This window comes from Cyanistes caeruleus, chromosome 12 (assembly GCF_971803275.1).
Source record: "Cyanistes caeruleus chromosome 12, bCyaCae1.hap1.1, whole genome shotgun sequence".
Taxonomy (NCBI): Eukaryota; Metazoa; Chordata; class Aves; order Passeriformes; family Paridae; genus Cyanistes; species Cyanistes caeruleus.
Window position 1 is genome coordinate 12,181,303 of NC_141712.1, and position 18,758 is coordinate 12,200,060.

General features: G+C 38.0%; 1 protein-coding gene across 4 annotated transcripts in view; it reads right to left on the reverse strand.

Annotated features, from left to right (window-relative positions):
• LOC111934588 (uncharacterized) overlaps positions 1 to 18,758 on the reverse strand; it is a 357,296-nt gene that overhangs the window by 15,344 nt on the left and 323,194 nt on the right. Inside the window, exons 4-6 of one of the 4 annotated variants that reach the window (XR_002867280.2) lie at positions 18,260 to 18,371; positions 14,722 to 14,764; positions 11,702 to 13,350 (exon numbers count right to left, since the gene is read on the reverse strand). Coding sequence is in view for 1 of the 4 variants with exons in the window: in XM_086847241.1 (XP_086703367.1) it covers positions 14,722 to 14,764 (43 nt within the window). In the remaining 3 variants the exon portion in view is untranslated. Of the gene's footprint in view, positions 1 to 11,701; positions 13,351 to 14,721; positions 14,765 to 14,846; positions 17,927 to 18,259; positions 18,372 to 18,758 lie in introns of those variants that run through there. The other 3 variants (XR_015275266.1, XR_015275267.1, XM_086847241.1) reach the window with 3 other exon arrangements.

An 18,758-nucleotide genomic window follows, 5' to 3' on the forward strand; every position in this document is an offset into this window, starting at 1 on the left:
TGGCCTTACTCCTACTAGGAAGTTGGAGGTTATTGTAATCCTGAGGAAACATCAGCTCAGCTTGCTCAACAATAAAAATGATATTACAGCAATCCCTGTGGGTGTTTCTGTTGTATTGGTTGTCTCCAACCTCACCCTTACACAGAGCTGTCATATCACTACCACTAAGCTGCAAGTGGCTTTTTTAATTTGCCAGCATCTTAATGTATTTTACTATCATTAGCTGCTACTTCTCCTCTCACACAAAACAGGTTTAGAAAATCTATTTTACTAAGAGCTAGTATATCTAATTTGTACGAATTTACTAAAGCTTGTCAGTCACACTAAAGCATTTAATCATCTGTGACATTAAAATAAAACACTTTAAAACCTTTGGCACAGAGTGTTCCTGTTAAGAAAGTACTGTAATAGTATTCACTCTGCTGGCAACACAGAAAAAAGCAGCAGAAATTAACATGAGCAAAATACAGTCATTCTCATCAAACTTCCATACTGGTCAAAGTTGGAAATTCTTCGATGCTCCTTCAAAGAACAGCTTATTCCCATTGTAATGATCTGAGAGGTTTCATCCTTCTATATACAGCAGCCATGTAGGCAGGGGGAAGCTGTTATAAAGTCAATACTAGGGGGTTTTAGTGTAATTAGAACCCCTCATTGCCCAGAGGGAAGAAAAAAAGTAGGAAACTTTCTCTCTGCTTTTATATTACTACTGAGAAAAAATGTGAACACTTAAATTAGAGGAGTTATCTTAAGGGGAATATCTTTTTGCCCTCCTATGCTTAGTCTTCACTGGAGTCAGGATAGCTAGAAACTGCCATTTAATTTCACTCCTCTCCTCCTGCCTTTTAAGAAGAGCAAAAATAAATGTTAATTGTCAGAGTCAGGTCACTCCAAGATCCAGCCTCAAGGATCATCACCAAATACAATGAGATTTGGTGTTATTTGGTGCTAGGAGTGCACTTCAAATAGGCAGCTCTTGGTCCCCAAGCTACAGCAGGGGGAGAGCCCCCGCTTGGCCACAGATCCATGGGGGTGACAAGGTGATGCCAGCTTGGGCCCCCTGCAAGATTAACACCTGTGCTCTAGTGAGGTCATAGGGAGGGAGGGAGGGAGGGAGGGAGGGAGGGAGGGAGGGAGGGAGGAAGGAAGGAAGGAAGGAAGGAAGGAAGGAAGGAAGGAAGGAAGGAAGGAAGGAAGGAAGGAAGGAAGGAAGGAAGGAAGGAAGGAAGGAAGGAAGGAAGGAAGGAAGGAAGGAAGGAAGGAAGGAAGGAAGGAAGGAAGGAAGGAAGGAAGGAAGGAAGGAAGGAAGGAAGGAAGGAAGGAAGGAAGGAAATTGCTGTAATTTCATATGCATAAAAACACACCCTAGTAAACATACTGAGGTTTGAACAGCTCTCGGTGGAACACTCTAAATCCTATGCAAATACATTGAAAACAATATGGCTATATCCCAGTTTACCCCTCTAATTTTCTTTATGCACATACTTTCCATTGCTGTTGATGGGAATTCTGTTCATGTATTAGCAAGGGAATAAATTCCTTAATTTTCAAATCTCAGTCCTATTTTCTGTAAACTAGAATCTCCCCTCTTCCTAATTCAATTTGCCTCTCTGAGACTGTCCCCAGTAGAAGGTGAATCAATCACTTCATGAAAGGCACCTCTGCATGACTGCCTGAAGAAAGTCTTCCTACTCCTTAAGCATAAAACCTGTGCAAGGTAGAAGAAAATACATTCAAGAACCTTTTCATTTAAGGAAAAAGGAAGTGCCTGTAAATTTGCCAAATTCAACATTAGTTTTATTTGTGTGTTATTATCCACAGATCAATGTGATATTTCATTACAAAAAAAGAAAAATGAGAAATTATTCTCATGTCCACTGAATTCCTCTGTTGTGCAGTGGTATAACAATAACAGCTGCAAAGGGTACTATGCTGAAATTCACACTCTCTTGAAAGGAACTTTCACAGTCCTTTTGAAGGACCTGGATTTTCCCCTCTGATTTCCAAAGGATATGTGACAAATGAGTTTACCGGCAGCTGAAGAAGAGTCAATCTGAAACAGAAGCACCTTTTATGAGGAAAATCACCCTTTTCTTAGATCTCTACATTTTCTACAGTAAAAAATCTACTTTCTACCCAGAAAGGTTTTAACCTTTAACAGGCAACTGTCAGTTTCATTCTGGGGAGCATGCTTGTCCTTGGGAATACTTGAAGAGGCAGAGGCCAGACACAGTAGGGACTGAGCATCTGTGGTTCCTCCCAGCCCATGAGGCAGGGACATGCCTCACAGAATTTGCAGGTGTGCAGCCCCTTCCAGGTGAGAGGTGGAAACACCATTCATGCAAAGCCTGGTTAGGTACCACCTGCAGTGATAGGATGGAGTGGTGTGGATGCTAATGGTGTCCACTGCTACAAATTGTAAAAGCATGAGTGCTTCAGAGAAAGAAAAACGTGCATTCAGGGTTATTCAATTGGGAACTGCTTAAGAAACTCCTGAAACAAACTCATCTATGAGAATGAGTATCCCAAGGAGATATTGCTGTGGGATTGCTCTGTTCTTATCCTGCCCCCCATGATATTCATGACAGACCACTCTCAGAGACAGATAGTGGGGAGACAAATCTCCTGTCTGACCAGGCATGGCATTTCTTACACAGGGCAGCGCAACCTGATTGCTTTGCTTGGACATTAGACACAAGAGGGGCTGACACTAACTTCTTCCATTTCCCCCATTCTCATTTTCAACCTGGTGAAGATGAAAATCTGCTGTCCATTTCAGGTGTAAAACTGAGAGAGACTGAACAGCTCTGCAGAGGAACCAGCTCAGCATCTCCCTGTCAGCTGCCTTGGGAAAATCTTCTCATTTTCCTCCCCTCCAGCCCAGAAGCAAAATCAACTAATATCATGGCTGCCTACACAATGCTCCCAAAACCTTGCTGGCAATTCTTTATAGTGCTTCTGGTGAAAAGATTTATGATTTTTCTTTTTTTTTTTTTTTGCCCCTAGAGCCTAGTTTAATATCCCCTCTCTTTTTTATGCCTCCCTCTCCCCACTATAAAAAAGGTTTCCTTTTTTCAGTTTTTCCCCAACCTGTTGAGATTCCCACCCTGCTACCACAGCACCCACAATAGCTGTGGCACTCCAGCCTCCCCAGGATCCTGCAGGGGGAATTCCTCCACTCTGAAATGCTTTCCTGAAATTATGAATAATGAATACTTGGAGTTTTTCATCACTGCTGCTACCTCATCTGCAGTGCTTCAAGGCCAAACAAAGCAAAGTATAAGGACATATGTGAAATATTATATTGGACTAATATAGTTGGAAAAATAGACAAGTTCTTCAGTCTATAAATCTCTTTTTAGGCGACCTTGTGCATCCAAAGTTTGTGCTTCTTCCTGACAGTTTTTCTATTCGACTTCTCCTTTGGGAGTTTCTTTGTTTTAATTCAACAAACAATTCAGCAGGCTTGTCAAGAATTAATTAGGTGGCTCAGGCAAAAATACTCACAACAATCTCCTGCCTCTGTTTACAGCAGGCCTGTACCAGCCTGGCTGCACCTCTATTTCTGCTGCAATTCATAAAACCTGTATTAATCTGCAGATTGCCTTCCCTCACAAAACCCCAACAGCTCGCTGTCTCCTCTGCTTCTCTGTTTGGCAAAACAAAACTCAGGGAAAAAAGAAAATGATATGGTAATTAAATTCTCTCTCTGTTTTAAAGGGACAAGCAGTCTTTCTGTACTAATCTGCTCCTTGCAAATTCAAGACAAATACAAGGGAATTAATATTGTACAGTTCTTGCTAATGTACTAACTATAGATTGCTGGCTACCAAATGAAGAGTAGAAACAATGACACACAAGAAGTTATTAAAAAACATTTACAGTAACAGAAAGTTAACAATTTCTATCCAGAGGATTCTGCTATAGCAGATGGGATTACACTGCAAAAAATAAAATCTCCAATATAATTCGCCAATTCACATTTCATCAATCCTTTCAAGATTAAGAAGGGTTTAAGTCATGGTAATTTGGAAGGGGAGGGATCCAAATCTGTGGGTACTCTCAGTACTGAGTAAACCCCAGAATTTCCCATAGGTAAACAATGAAACTTAATTAACAGGTCAAGTGAGTGATTTGAGGGATTTTTGTAACACCTGTTTCCGTATGCTCAGAGGGACTATTTTAAGCAATATTTGACGGTGCACCCATTTTGACCACAGGCCAAATGCAGTAGATCAGGTAAACTGATTTTCTGATTTAAATTGAGACACTCTTGCCCCTTTCCATACATTCAGGTTCCTGTGTAATTTTTTTATTTGTTCCCCTGCAAAATACATCATAACTATGCAGAAAGGATAGAGGACTTTTAGGTTTTTTAGCTTTAATAAAATGGAATATTTTCCATCAGGGTGTGTTGTGGCTCAAAATAAAAAGGGGACTGAGAGCTGATAGAGGATGATACTGAAGTGTTATACCAAAAATATTTTTACCTTATATACCACATGAAATTGATTCCAAAAGAAGATTATTGGTTTTGTAGGGAGTTACATTGTTTAGGTGGATGCATCTCCTACTATCTCTGGAATTCAGGTCCAGTGCCTTGAGAGCCTTCAATCCTTCAAGACTGCAAAGATTTAAACTTTCTTGGGCTGGAACTTTGAGGAACTGGCTCTACAGAACTGGCAACACAGCAGACTAAGCCAAGGAGTCTCAAATCTGCTGACCTGGATCTTTCTCTCTCTGCAAGGACCAGAAAAACCTTTTGAAAGGTCTTCACCAGTTCTAGCACAAAGAGAAAAAATTTCATCTTATGAGAAAAGGTCATGAGTCCGATTCTGAGCTTCTTGGGGTCAAAGATCTTGTATGAATATTAAAGTAAAGAAAATGTAGAGGAGGAGAAGCAGGCAAGTAATGCAAGAGCCACGTGAGATCAGCAAAGCTATGCCTTTGTAAGAATACATTTATTAAAAAAAATGTGTGCACTGTGAATTTTACCTGATTGCCACTAATAGTAGGTAAAAGGGTTCTCAGTACTTGTCTGATTTTTCACTTATCTCAATAAGATCCTGCTTGTGTTGTAAAGATCCCAAATGTAAGATCAGGCTCCAAGGAAAGTGCTTCAGAAGGTACTGAGACTGTCCTTGGTGCTGTGACACAGATATTTAATGGAAAATGTTTGATGGATTACCTGCACTCTGTACGTTCTTATGTTGTAAATTGAATTTTCTACCTGGACTACACTTCCCATGCTGCAATAGGGTCTCATCATTCAGAGAGAAAAAAACAATAAAGCATCATGCAAGGCATCTGACCAAGAGATCGAGTCACTAAAGAAAAATGTGGGCATGAAACCATGAAATAAGTAGTGCTGTAAGATATTACTGCAGCTTTTGTAACCAAAGGCTTCTGGGTCCAGCCCCTCCTTCCCCTGCTACAAAAAATACCAACACCCCCACCCTTCCACATAGACCCTTATATGTGTAAATAATGCTACTTAAATCAGCATTATTTCAGTAGCAGGCACATCTCTATTAATGTGACTGCCAAATCAAGTTCTCAACCAGAAAGCACATAAAATAAAAACATGGAATTAAATTCATTGTGTTCAATCAATAAAAAGTAAAAGAAATCAAATTAATTATGCAAACTTTAAAAAACACATTTAGGGATATGATTTGTTCAGAGAGGTACATTTTGCACACTACCTGAATCTAGCTGAGAGAACACATAAAACATTCATTTCATTTTCTGGTATGTGCTCGTTTAGTACAATACACTCAGCCATAATGATGTAGCTAACAATTTTATGGTCTTGTATGATTCATGCTGCAAAGGATACCATGCCACACTGAAACCTTTTTATTATCAATCATTGGGAAACACAAGCTTGAAGACTGGCATTAATTAAGAGGGTAAGGTTTTACAAATGCTTCTGCTTCATTCTCTAAATATAAATATTCATGGTAGTATCTATGGATCACTTTTAGGAGTAAAAATTGATCTTGGAAAATAAGAAGTTGTAAAGGCAATAGAAGCATAATTATGAAAGGCTGTCTTCAAATCTTACAATTGGAACACTTTATGACAATAATTCTCTCCTTTTTGTAAAAACAAAAATATTAGAATAATTACAGAAACACAACAAAGGTGACCATGAATTTAGATTCCTTGTTAAAGAATTTTTTAAAATAAAAAGGATTACATTTCTATTTACTCTCTTCCTTTACCAGTTGTTTCCTTCTGGATCCTTTGTGTCTGTTTCTCAGGAGGTCTGTTAGATATGCACCTTTCATACACACCTTTACATTCCCATTTCCTTGTGTTCATGCCAATATTGCTGTCACTTCTGTCTATGCATCTTCCTGAACAAATCTCACATGTATTCTACATGTATTCCAAATTGGGCATTAGCCATAACAAAAGCATCTCTTTTTCATTTGTATTTATATTCCTAATTCTCTTTGTGTAAGTAATTATGGTAAATGCAGCCTATTAAGCACACACTAAAAAGAAGATATATAACTGAATGTACCTACTTGAGATAACCCATTATTTGTTTATATTCTTATTAGTTCAAAGAGCACTAAGTAATATATACATGAAAAATAATTAAATATGTAATTGAAAGGATTGGTTCCAACTCATCTAACATATGGAAAATAATTAATTTATTAGAAACAGATTGAATACTGCAAATAAAAATACTGCAGCAACTAGTGATGCCTGTGGTGTGGAATTCATTCCTGCAAAGAGTCTATACCTCATTAGACTGAGGTAAGACAAACACTTGACTAACTACAGATCTGAAGAAAGCACAGAAATTCAAGGATTTTCCTAGCTTTAAATACAAAAAGAAAACTAGGTTTCAACTGCAATATTTTCTAGGTCATCAAGAAACAGATGTTTTTCATTTAACAATTCCATAAGTAAATAAAACAGCTCCCAGTGATAAACATTCAGGCAAAATGACTGAAAACAGTGTCTCCTCAACAGTCCTGAAGGTAAGGGAACTATTTAAACTTGCCCACACTTGCTATCTCCACATTTAAAATGTGCCAGCTAAAACCTGGCAAAGAACATTGATAAAAAACAAACCAAATTGACTTCTTAGTTACTTTGATTTTTTTCTCCCTCTTTTAATATCATTGACAAGATTAGTAGATGATGTAAAAATATCTTTCTGTCTCTTCAAACCCCTGGTTGATCTATTTTGTCTTTATTATTTTGTTCTAAAAAGCCTGCCCCATCTTCAGGAATTCATCAGCCTGAAACACCATTTAGCATCTTCTGTTTTCAGACCAGCTCTTACTAACTTAAACCATTCAGTGAATAGTGCCTATGCCTGTACAATATGTGATTAAACACAACTATATTCAGTGCTTTCGTGTATGAATTCTGCTTGGGAGAAAAATTGCCATGCTGCTGGACAGCGTATTTGAATATTCTTCCCTATCACAATTATTTATTATTTCTATTAGCTAATGTTGTTTTACTCCTAATTATGGGTAATTAGATGATGAGTTGTCAGCACAATCAATTCACTTAGAAGCTTCTACATTTAATTAACTCAAGATGGTTTTGAACATTTAAATGTCAAAACAACATTTAGAAAACAGAACATTAATATGTTGTTCATTGAGCTGTACATTATAGAATGTGACTTAAAGAACCAAAGGTTTTGGTGTGATGACAGGTCTCAAATTCTGCTTGTAGGGAGTCCAAATTTGCTGTACATTTTGACAGCTTTACTACAATGGCTTTGGACTTAGAACGTCACCTGTTACAGAACTTCAGTGCTGATCTGAGAATACCAACTACTGTGGGACTTGGTGGATAATGGAAAAACACCCTTCCCAAACCATTGCAGCTTTCCCCAAATCTGGGAAAGCTGCAATGTCAACCTCCATCCATATTAATGTCTTCAGCATGGGGATGGCTCCTCTCAACAGAAAATGGAAAGGAAAGGTAGAGTCAGACCATCATCAGCTGAAGAAGGGCTCTAGACAGAGGAAGGTGTAAGACGGCAAGGCCTTCACATCCATGTTTGCTCTGGAATATGTGATAAGAGACAATAAATGCACCCATTTCTGTTGATTTTACCCTGTTCTGAAAAAGGATGATGAGAGCAAATCAGGAAAAGTCTGATGGGAAGCTTCAGAGAAAGAAAGAAAGAATTTGCCCCACCTACAGATTTTTATTTAATGTTACTATTTCTGAAAAAGCACACTTCAAACCCTGAAAATTTGTTATAACAGCTGAAACTCTTTGATATTTACAGTGAAGTTCACTGTTCTGTTTGAACACATCTTTCCAAAATAACCATTAAGCCACCAACTGACCATTCTAACAATAAAGTCTCCTCTTTAACATATGAAGTCATAATATGATCTTAAAAAGCTTAGCAGCTACTGAACATGTTAGTGGAGTTATCTATTCCTGGCTAGAGTTTCAGTCTCACTCTGTCCTCAAGGATGTACAATTGCAGTGGAAGAAGTGGTGAAAGATGCTAGACCAGCCAGTGAGGACACCATTCTATTGCACATGAAGAATAGATAAAATCAGGGATCTTTGGGGGCCCTTATGAGCTCTCCTGGGGATGAACAGAGCAACCGTGGGAGAAGAGCTCGTGTCCCATCATGGTTTTGAAAACATATCTGGGAATGTTTTCCTTTCCTGTGACTACACCAAGCTTGCTAGGTACCAAACCCAGGATGGCAAATCCTGGTTAGGATTAAAGAGTGATTCTTATTAAAGAGTTAATCCTTAGTCCCACAGTGACCACATGTAAGTGTTTTCATATCAGAAAACCTGCCAGAGGGAAACAGATGTTTGAAATAGTATCTGACAAGTTATGTTTTCTTCTAATCATCAGGACTTTTGGAAAGAGACTGGAAAGGCTTGAGACCTTCAGGCCTTGCTCAAAGCCAACTAGATCACTGGACAAGGGCAGATTCTTGCCCCATGAACTTTAAGGCTACACATTAAAAAATGGTGGCTTAAAAGCTGCCTTTTTCTAGCCTAAAAACTATAATTGTGAATTTCTCTGCTGAAGATTCAGGGTTGATGGAATCCATCCTTCTCTAGTGAAATTTCAAACTGTTCTCCAGGGTCAGAATTTCTGGCTTTAGGAAAGGGCTTTGTGACAGAATCTAATCTATGGTCATCTTTCAGTCAATACATGCATTTGCTTAAATTTCTTACAAAATCCCCATGGCTCTTCAGACTCAGCTTTACAATGCTGAACAAAGCAGCAAAACAAAAAAACAAGTCACCGGCTATATTTCCAGCACTAAGTCAAGTCATACATATTTCAATTCACATGGCATTTGCTCTTTCACATCTCTGAAAGTTACCCTGCTTTTCACTCTGACAAGCTGTCATTGTTTCTAGTAACACATTTTTGTTTCAATGTTGGGAGACTTTTCATTACCTTCTGTATCAGAAGAACTGTTTTCCACAGTACATATCCCAAAGGCCCAAGTGAAAGAATGCTGCCTGCTTGCTTTAGTACCAAAGCTAGAACTTGAGAGTCAGCACAAATGACAACAAAAAGAAATTACTAAGAATTTGGGGGTGTCTCATAACAAGTAGACAGAATAACTTTAAGGCCTATAAAATAAACACAATTTCCTTCTGTTTTACAGTAGGCATTATTCATTACCAGTATGGTTTTGTTGTGGCTGTGCTGTGTTTTGGTACTGAACATCAACAACATGACAGAAATGTTTCAGCCTTTCTTTTCTCTTTCCACAAATGCGAATGTAACAGTAAAGCCAAGTGACAGGTACTCCCACACTTGCTGGTATTCCATCAGTCAGGCACAGTTTGAACAGCATGGGGCACAGATGAAGCTGCGTAAGCCAGCACCTATTAGCTGCTTCCTTTGATTCTTCTGCTACTGCTCAGACACAGGGCAGGATGCTGCAAAGGATAAGCAGCACTAAAAACAGACCAAAAAATTATTATCCCAAACAAAGGTCAATAAGGTACTCTGAAGACCTTCTCTGTTTCACTTTCTGGTTTTTAGAACAAACTATCCTGTCAAGATCTCAATGGTTTCCGTGAGCAGGAAAGATAATTCAAGATCTCTTTATAGTCTGAGAAAGTTTTAAAAAATGCAGCATGCAGTGCAGCAGTTTGAACCCTCTCATACAAGACTGAAAGATAAAGAAGAAAAGTAAACATGATGAATGCTTTTTCCTGCTCCTGTTCTTCTCTTCATTCCTAAATTCCTCTCTATTGCTAAACAGAAGACACAATTTTCCAATTAATTTTACAAAGTTAATGTTAGGCTGTGGTAGGATTGGGGATGCTACTTCCTCAAACTAACAATTCTTTACATATTATTTTCAGTCCTTGAGAGTGTCCAGAATGAGCTGGGGCATTGAGATCAGTTTGTGGCTATTATGTTCATGACTGTGCGTTTCTTTTTCTCATAATAGTTATATTACAGATTCTTACATGCAAACCCACTGTTTTTCAAATTAATGAATTCAGAAAGTTGAAATGCATGTCCTACAGGTGAGAAGTGAATCTGCAGACATATACACCAAAACAAATAGAAAAATCTTGGGCAACTCAGTGAGCTTTCTGGCTGGGTGCTCTTTGAAGTTTTATTTTGTACAGTTGGACGTGCCAAACATTGAACTTTTGGTAAGACTGAAGCAAATTAAAAGTAAATGCAGAAATTCTCAGAGGTTGATATCTGAACTGGAGAGCCTTAAATGGCTGATGAATTTCAGCTTGCAGAGTCACTATGCCATAATTGCATGGTTATGAACTTTTATTAGTTGATTGCTCCCTTCTAACCTGCCCATTTTTTAAATCATCACAGGCCTTTCCCAGCTCACACTGAGGCCAAAGGCTGTGTTCCAACTGCTGCTCCTGGCATGTGGGGCAGGGCTGCAACCCACAGTACACACTGCTAGCAGAGGAAAGGTCTGTGAAGAAAGGAGTCCTGCTGCTCCCACTGAAAATCCCATACCTAAAATAGTCTTTTTTTCCATCAGAGTTGTCCTGGGCCCTAATGTATTTCCTAAGTGGGTTTTCTGGAAACTGTGCATAGAGAATTACTAGTGGATTGATTTCCCAACCACATAAAAATCAGCCTACATTTGAGCTGGTCACAATAGTGCAGGTTTGACAGAGTCCGGGTAAGGCAGAAAACACCCTTCTTCAATTTTGAGGCTTTGACTGTGTGTCTCTAACCTATATATTTGACTGAAATAATCCTTCAGGCAGGCACCAATTTCTCTTCTATAACAGAGACATAGAGTCCTGATCTCGACTGAAATTTTTTCAATCTATCAGGATGTAACCACATGCATAAGTAATAACTGGGATATGTTTTAGCATTTTCCTCATCTCAGTGAAGTGTATATATATATATATATATATATATATATATAAGTGGCATCAAAATACTGGATATTTCTGCTCTGCAATACTTATGTAAATCACTACTATTTTGGACACAGTTCTCTGTTAGCACCAACATTTGTGGTTTGCAAAAGGCATTATTCTATGCTTATGCTTGGCATTCCTACTGGAATTACAATTCTGAGAAATCAACTCAGCCATCTAAAGGGGCTTGTGCATGAAGTTCCTGCTCCCTTAAACACTGCTTAAGCCAGAATGACTAATAGTCTTTTTCAAGGATGACTAGATTTATATATCTTCCCCATGGGCTCAGTGCTCCTGTGCAGCCAAGAAAGCTTTTATTAAAATGCTAGCAATATAGTTACATTTTACTCTCAATACCTGCAGACCAAAGACTTCTACAGAGTAGAATACTTCCCAGCAGATCAAACTGCACAAACAGCAAACCAGGAATGACTGAGAATCACACTGATCTCACAGAAAACTGGCACTGCATTTCCAAAAATAAATTCCAGTTCCAACCCTTTCATTCCCACAATCAAATACAGGTGCAGCCGTACAACAGTAATCAATGGCGGATAGAGACAGATGTGCAACTATCCAATTTGCAAACAAAGAACGCACATGTCAGTAGCATGGAGGACCACATCTTCACTTCAAAGAGTTTAGGACTGGATTTTGGCAGGCAAAAACATACATGTGTTTGGGAGGCTCAACAGTGCAAGAAACGATCGTATGCTCACTAATCAAAATCCAGCAGAGGCCTTCTTTGACAATTTGGCCCTAAATATTAAGCAGTGCCTGGGGGCTGATTAAAATTGACCTCTCCAGGGCATAGATCATGCAACACTAAGAAAACAAGCTGAAGAAACAGAAGCAAAGACTGCTGTTCTCTGCATCTTTATTGGTATGAAAACTCTTAAGACGCCAAACAAGGGGGGGTGTTCAGGGGGAGACGTTAATATCTGAGGAGGGAGATCAAAAGCAGTTAACATTCCTGGCACTGCATTGTGGCATGTGTATCTTTATACTTTTAAACTTACAGTAAAAAAAAAAGAAAAAAAAAAAAAAGAAAAGGAAAAAAAAAGAAAAAAGAAAAAAAAGAAAAAAGGAAAAAGAAACATTTCTTTGTTAAAGCAAATATTGCCACATGTTACTCATTTTAAGTTTGCTGTCCTAAGATCCAACTTAATTTAGTCTGCATTGAACATTTCTGATCTGAACATTTAATGTGGCAATGTTTTGCTCTGCCAGGAGTATTATCTGAATGTTAAACATGAACTCAATTTATTCATCAGAATATGGCAAGCATGATACCAAAGGTCATTTTGTTTATATTGTCCTCCAACTCCATAACTTACAGCCTGTTTCTTTCATCTTCAAACCTCAGAACACTCAACATTATTGGATGTTACAATGTGGGTAAGAGAACTGGATTTTTTTTTTAAACATTTTTATTTGGAGCTGGAGAGAAGGAAACACCCTTGTTCAGCAGCAAGGAAAAGCACAGAAACATGCAATAACACATCTCCATTATGGACTGGTAACAGATATGGTAACTGGTAATAAGATAAGGTTGCCCCGGTATGGAAGATGCATAAAAAGCTGTGTGCATTACATCTTAATGCTCACAATGCAATTATAGCCTTTTGGTTCTGTAAGCAGTTGCTGATCTCAGCCACATCAGAATAAAACCACAACCACCACATATGCATTTTTCATGCAAAACATGGCCACAAAGTCTTTGCAGAACCCAAGCCAAATTCTGATGTTAATGACACTGGCAGAACTTTGCAGTAGTACCACATTTATTTGCTGCTTTGCTGTTCCAAACTGTACCTAGAGTAGCAAGATTAACTTAGAAACTGGTACCTATTCTTCAGAAAGCATTGTACGTTGCTCATATTGCCAGTTAGGATGATTCCAATGCTGAAAATGCTTGTCCCTCCTCCTCTCAACATCTAAAGGCAGCTTGAATCCAAAAGAATAGAACCATACAAATGCATAAGCAGGTAGATGAAAGACATGACCAGAAACATCTATTTCAAAATAACCCAAACCATTATCTTTCTCAAGTGGCAGAAACATATATCCATTCTTTACTATTTGTCAGTGCTTCTAAAGAAATATTAGTGTTCAGTCTGCTTGCTGATAACTCGCTTTTAGTTTATGATTTAATGAATTCAGATGTTAAATTTTCTTTTATCTTATTAGAGAGTCAGTTCCCTGCTATTATATTGAATTGCTAGCATTTTCACACAGTCACATATCAGATATCAGGAAAGAAATCTGTTAATTCACTATCAATAAAATCCAAAGAAACAAAACTGATTATTGGTACTCAGGCTTTTCAAATCCAGGCCATAGAATGATTCAATATGGTATTGATACTTCCCATCAAAACACTCCTCTGTGCATTATAAATTTGAGGCTGAGGGAAAAAAAATATTTCAAACTGTACCAGAAGGAGCACTTTTACAGAAAACCCTAACCAAAGCACCCTAATGCCCAAAGGAGCTCCCAGAAACGTTGAGAGGTAACATGATGCAGATATGCAGATATTCAAGAGGTCTAAATCCAGTGCCAAGTGCACTTTTTGTGACCCAGAAGTCTCAGCTTGCCATCTGAGTGTTTGGCTGATCCAGAAAGGCATCTTCATGACAGTGGAATTCCCTAAAACTTGCAACTCTAAAACGTGGTGTTAATTGGAGATTGACAGCAAGCTGTCCCAAAGCACCAGGTATTGGACTAACTCTGCTTTTGTAATCTTAGCTCTGATTATGGTGACAGCAGAATTAAACCATAATTCCCCTCAAAGAGTACTCTACTGATGACAATTTAGAACATCAAGGCTGTATTTTAAGTTTAAATATTAGCAGATCCCATAGTTATATTCCTCCTCAATCACTATTTATGAAAGTAGTTAGTGACCTCAACAATTAGCTCTATTCATTCAAAGGCATCCATTTTTTAAATTTTACAGATAAAGCCACCTTAAGTCTAATAATTACAAAGATTTTTTTTTTTCAGTGACAGACATATACACAAGTGCGTTAATTGACAGAGTACCTTACCTCCGTAATGCATTCTTATGTTTTATATACAGGTAAGCTTCAAGAGTGCATTTCTTAATCCAATGAAATATTTATCAGATCTGAGATCTAAAGTGTACATATTCAATTTTTTATGCACACCTTTACATGATTCATGAAATTCACTCATAATGTGAGTTCTTTTCATTAAATTTTGTTTTTATGTATCATTGTTACCTTTTTTTTACAACCAGATTTATATTGAACTGACAAATATCATTCAGATATCTCTGAACAAAGTAGCTCTTACCTTTTGATAGAAATCATGAAGCTCTAGCTCCTGTGGTAGGTTTCTGTGTAAATAAACAAACCAAAAAAAAAGAACTAAATTCAGAATAATGTTAAATCTGCTGTGAAAAACAATGTGTTACATTATGTGAGTTAGTTTCTTTATTAAAGTTTATGAATAGGTTCACAAATGGCCACTGCTGCATGGAATAACACTGATTAAAAGAATATTCTGAATGTATCTAGAAATGCACCATCACAACCTAAAATGGATTTGGACTGAAGATTGTTTGGTTTCTCAATCAAATCTGTGCTCTCATACATCTTAAAGGGCAGCTGGATTTTCAATCAAAATCAAGCTCCTTTAAACTAAAATTTAGTTTTGCGTTACAGGTACAAGGGAGTATAAGTTACTTGTGAGGAACAGTTTGACTGTTGAGATATTTGTGTTGGGGTTTGTGTGATTGCTCTGTAACCATTTCATCGAGCACAGCATCGGGGGTGGGATTTGGGCACTGGAGCACAGAGGGCTGTGAGCTCCACTGCTGCAGCAGCAGGAACTGGTCCAAAGCTCGAGCGGTTTGTTTGGGGTGACCTTTGGCTCCCTCTGCGCTGCTCAGGGCTTCCAGCAGCACTTGGTGAGGGTGCTGAGGAGTGCCCCTCGTCATTCAGCAGATACTCCTGTGGCTGCCTCAGGAAACAGCTACCCAACGCTTTGTAGAACCAGGCTTGATTTGAAAGTCACCCAGGAGCACGTTTTATTCCTCTAGGAAAAGGGTAAATGTCACAACACATTGATACCCCACAAGCCAGATACAAAGACATGTCACAGTGTTTGGCCAGCATTCTCCAGAGTGCAAAGCATTTATTTATAGAAACAACCTAATAGACAGCTGGCCTCCCACCTTAGCCCTCCTGTACTGCCTTTTTTCATTTTTTGGAAACACAAGTTTGGGTCCTCCACACTAAGACACCTTTGAGGTACTCTCAACTCATACAGACTGCATAGGAGACATGGGCTTGACACTTTGTATAACCTCCTCTTAAAAATGGGACTAATAAAAAAAAGTTTACAATGTCATTTTTCAAACTCAGCTAAACAGCACAAACTGCCGGAATTACATTAAAAAGTCACAAAATCATAGGGAAAATATTTTAGCTTTCTAAATAATTTGAGGTACAAAATTGCACTACTTAATGGTAACTCTGCACATTGTATTTATTTTTCTTAAGAGAAGGAATACTTTTAAGTACTAACCCCAGCTAATGACCCTTTACATGAACTAATTCCTCAAATAACATCACTTTTTCTTTCCCTTAGTTTCAGTGGGAGGAAAAGAAAATCCAAATACCATCCCTCTTTCCTTCATCGCTAAGATCAACATTTGTTCAAACACAAGTTATAGGCAGAAGACAGAATGTCTCTACTGTGAAAATGGGGGTAGGAAATATTTCTTTGGCTGGAAATTAATTGATGTTCAAAATCAGAAAAAAGATTCTGGCTTTTAATACTAGCTCCTATTAAAAAAAACCAAACAGTATTATACACATGTATATACACAATGTGTATAGTTTTATATGTTTTATATATATGTTCCACTATATACAGTAGTTAACTGGCTGAGATCAGGATTTTATTTTTCCTTGAAAAAGTTGTTGTCACAAAGACTTACAAAATATTATTGCGATAATCCCAGTGACAGGGCTATCTGTGCAGTCAGCAATTTCAGCTGTTTATGGTTCAGAACATATAGAGTATTTTTGCAATTAAAACATAACAAAAAAGGAGACTAGTTTAATAGCTGAAACCACTGTAAAAACTAAGGTCAACTACTTGAAAGAACAAAAAAGCGACTGCAAGATTAGTTTCCCTTGAAGTTTTCCTCTAGAGCCTTGTAATCCGGCATGCCAAGCAATACACTCACTTCTGAGAAACTGTTCCAAAACACCAGAATTTTCAGCTGTAGAACATCACTAAACCTTCATAAAACACAGTCCCATACTACTTTTACTTACATTGTTAACTGTTGCTTCTAGACATGGTTTAAAAAAAAGTAAATTAAAATAATCTAATTTTTCAGTAGTTTAATTTCTCCACATAGACAGGATTTCCCAAACTTGCACAAAAGCTTTGTGTTATCTGTAGAAAATGACCATTACTGGTTTTCAACAGCCAGAGGAATGCTCTCCTTCTCAGAAACATTAAATAATATTTGAGCAGAAAGATTGTCCTGAACTTCTACTCAGAGACTAGAAAACTACATTAGTCTAGAAAAAAGCATTCCTCCAACTGAGCATGTATGCCTGTGGCTGCACTAAACTCTTTCCCCAATTAAATTGTATCAGTGTTGATAGCTCAATCTCCAGGAAACTCTGTCATTATGCCATCAGAGAAAACCGATGTTGATTCCCCCCTGCAGATCTCATTAGTGAGGCCAAAGGTGGGAAGAGAACCTCACTTACTCTTTCAAAAAGAGAGGATCGCCACAGAGGTGTCCTTTGTGTGAAAGTACAGCCTGGTGTGTAAGTCATGTTTTAGATTCATTTAAAAAAATGAACAAATCCAACAAGAGATGCTGCCACTCTCCTGCTAGTTCAAAGCAAAAAAAGCACTTAAACAATTCATGGTTTATAACAAGGCAGATCACAAAGAATAAAAGAAAATAAATGTTACATAAATCATGTAATCTCTTTCCCAATGCAGTTCATTAACAGCTTCAAAAATAAATCAAATAACATTGCCAAAAAAAAAAACCAAAAACAAGCAGAGATAATTAGATTTGTACAGCGAACTTATTGTGCTAGCATTCCAAGACATCTTGAAAAGCACACCAACACATTTCTGGCTAAGTGCATTACTAGAATAATTTTCCTTTGAAAAATGACTTAGTGTGAAAGTATCCCTTCCAGAGCAGCTCCAAACAGTGCTCCATGCTGCATTTTGTCTTTGTTCTAAGACCAAATGTTCAGACTAAGTGTCCCGAGTAGATCAGAAGAGCTGAGCATCTCAAGTGGTCAGGCACAGAAGCAGTGGGCAGGCCACATTCCTTTCACAGCAGCCCAGGAAGGCAGAGAGCAGAGATTTTCTGCTCTCACTTATCCTGGAGAAGGGAACTGTGCAGCAAGTGAAAGCTGCTGGACTCAACACTTATAGCACTGGAGATTATGGATCTGTTTAGCGGCTTTTGTACTTTAAAGTCGTAGCAGATTCTTACAAGTTCAGTGAGCTGCGAGGAAGAGAAGCTTAGATATGAGCAGCTATACACTTCAGCAAGTTACTACATCCTGTGCACTATATAATATTTATACATCTTAGTATTTTTTAACTTCTCAGAAAATTTTACCGATTAAATCTTTAGCAATCTTTCTGCACCTTTCCAAATCTTCTTTGATATTTAGCTGTGGAGAACCCTTGTTTTTTATTTTCAGAATAAGCACCAGCATAGTCTATGAAAACTAGTATTCCCAAGAGATGAAGCAGTTTTAAAAATCATGACATCAACACAACTTTGATATGCTGGACAGAGAGTTAGAAGTTATGGCACAGAATCTGGACTTACATGTCAAGCCATGGGTTCAGGAACTTCTCTGCCATTACTTGAAAATCCTTCATGCTTTTGTCTTCCTTGTCTGTGAGGTGAGATGAGGTGACACCACTGCTATTTCACAAGACTGAAGAAATGGTCAAATATTACAAAAATGGGATCTCTGGTGAATATACAGCATTCACAAGTAATATAAAATGGTAAGAAAAAATAGTATGCAAAAAAATGCAAAAGCAAGCACTAGAAGAGCTAGACCCAGGCAAGCAGAAACAGATGGAAAATGCTATTCAGAGGCTAAAAAAGGCATCAAAAAGCTCTCCTTGGAGACGGTGCCTATAAACCTAATCACAAGACTTCCTCTGGGGAAAAACTAGCAGATAGGCAAATGAAAACAAAATTAGTTAATCAACTCCAAAAAACCACTAAAAACGTTGGAGCAAGTTAAAGATGCAAAGTTCTCCACTGAAACCTATTAACGGTTCTACAGAGTCTCCAAAAACACAACGCAGATCCA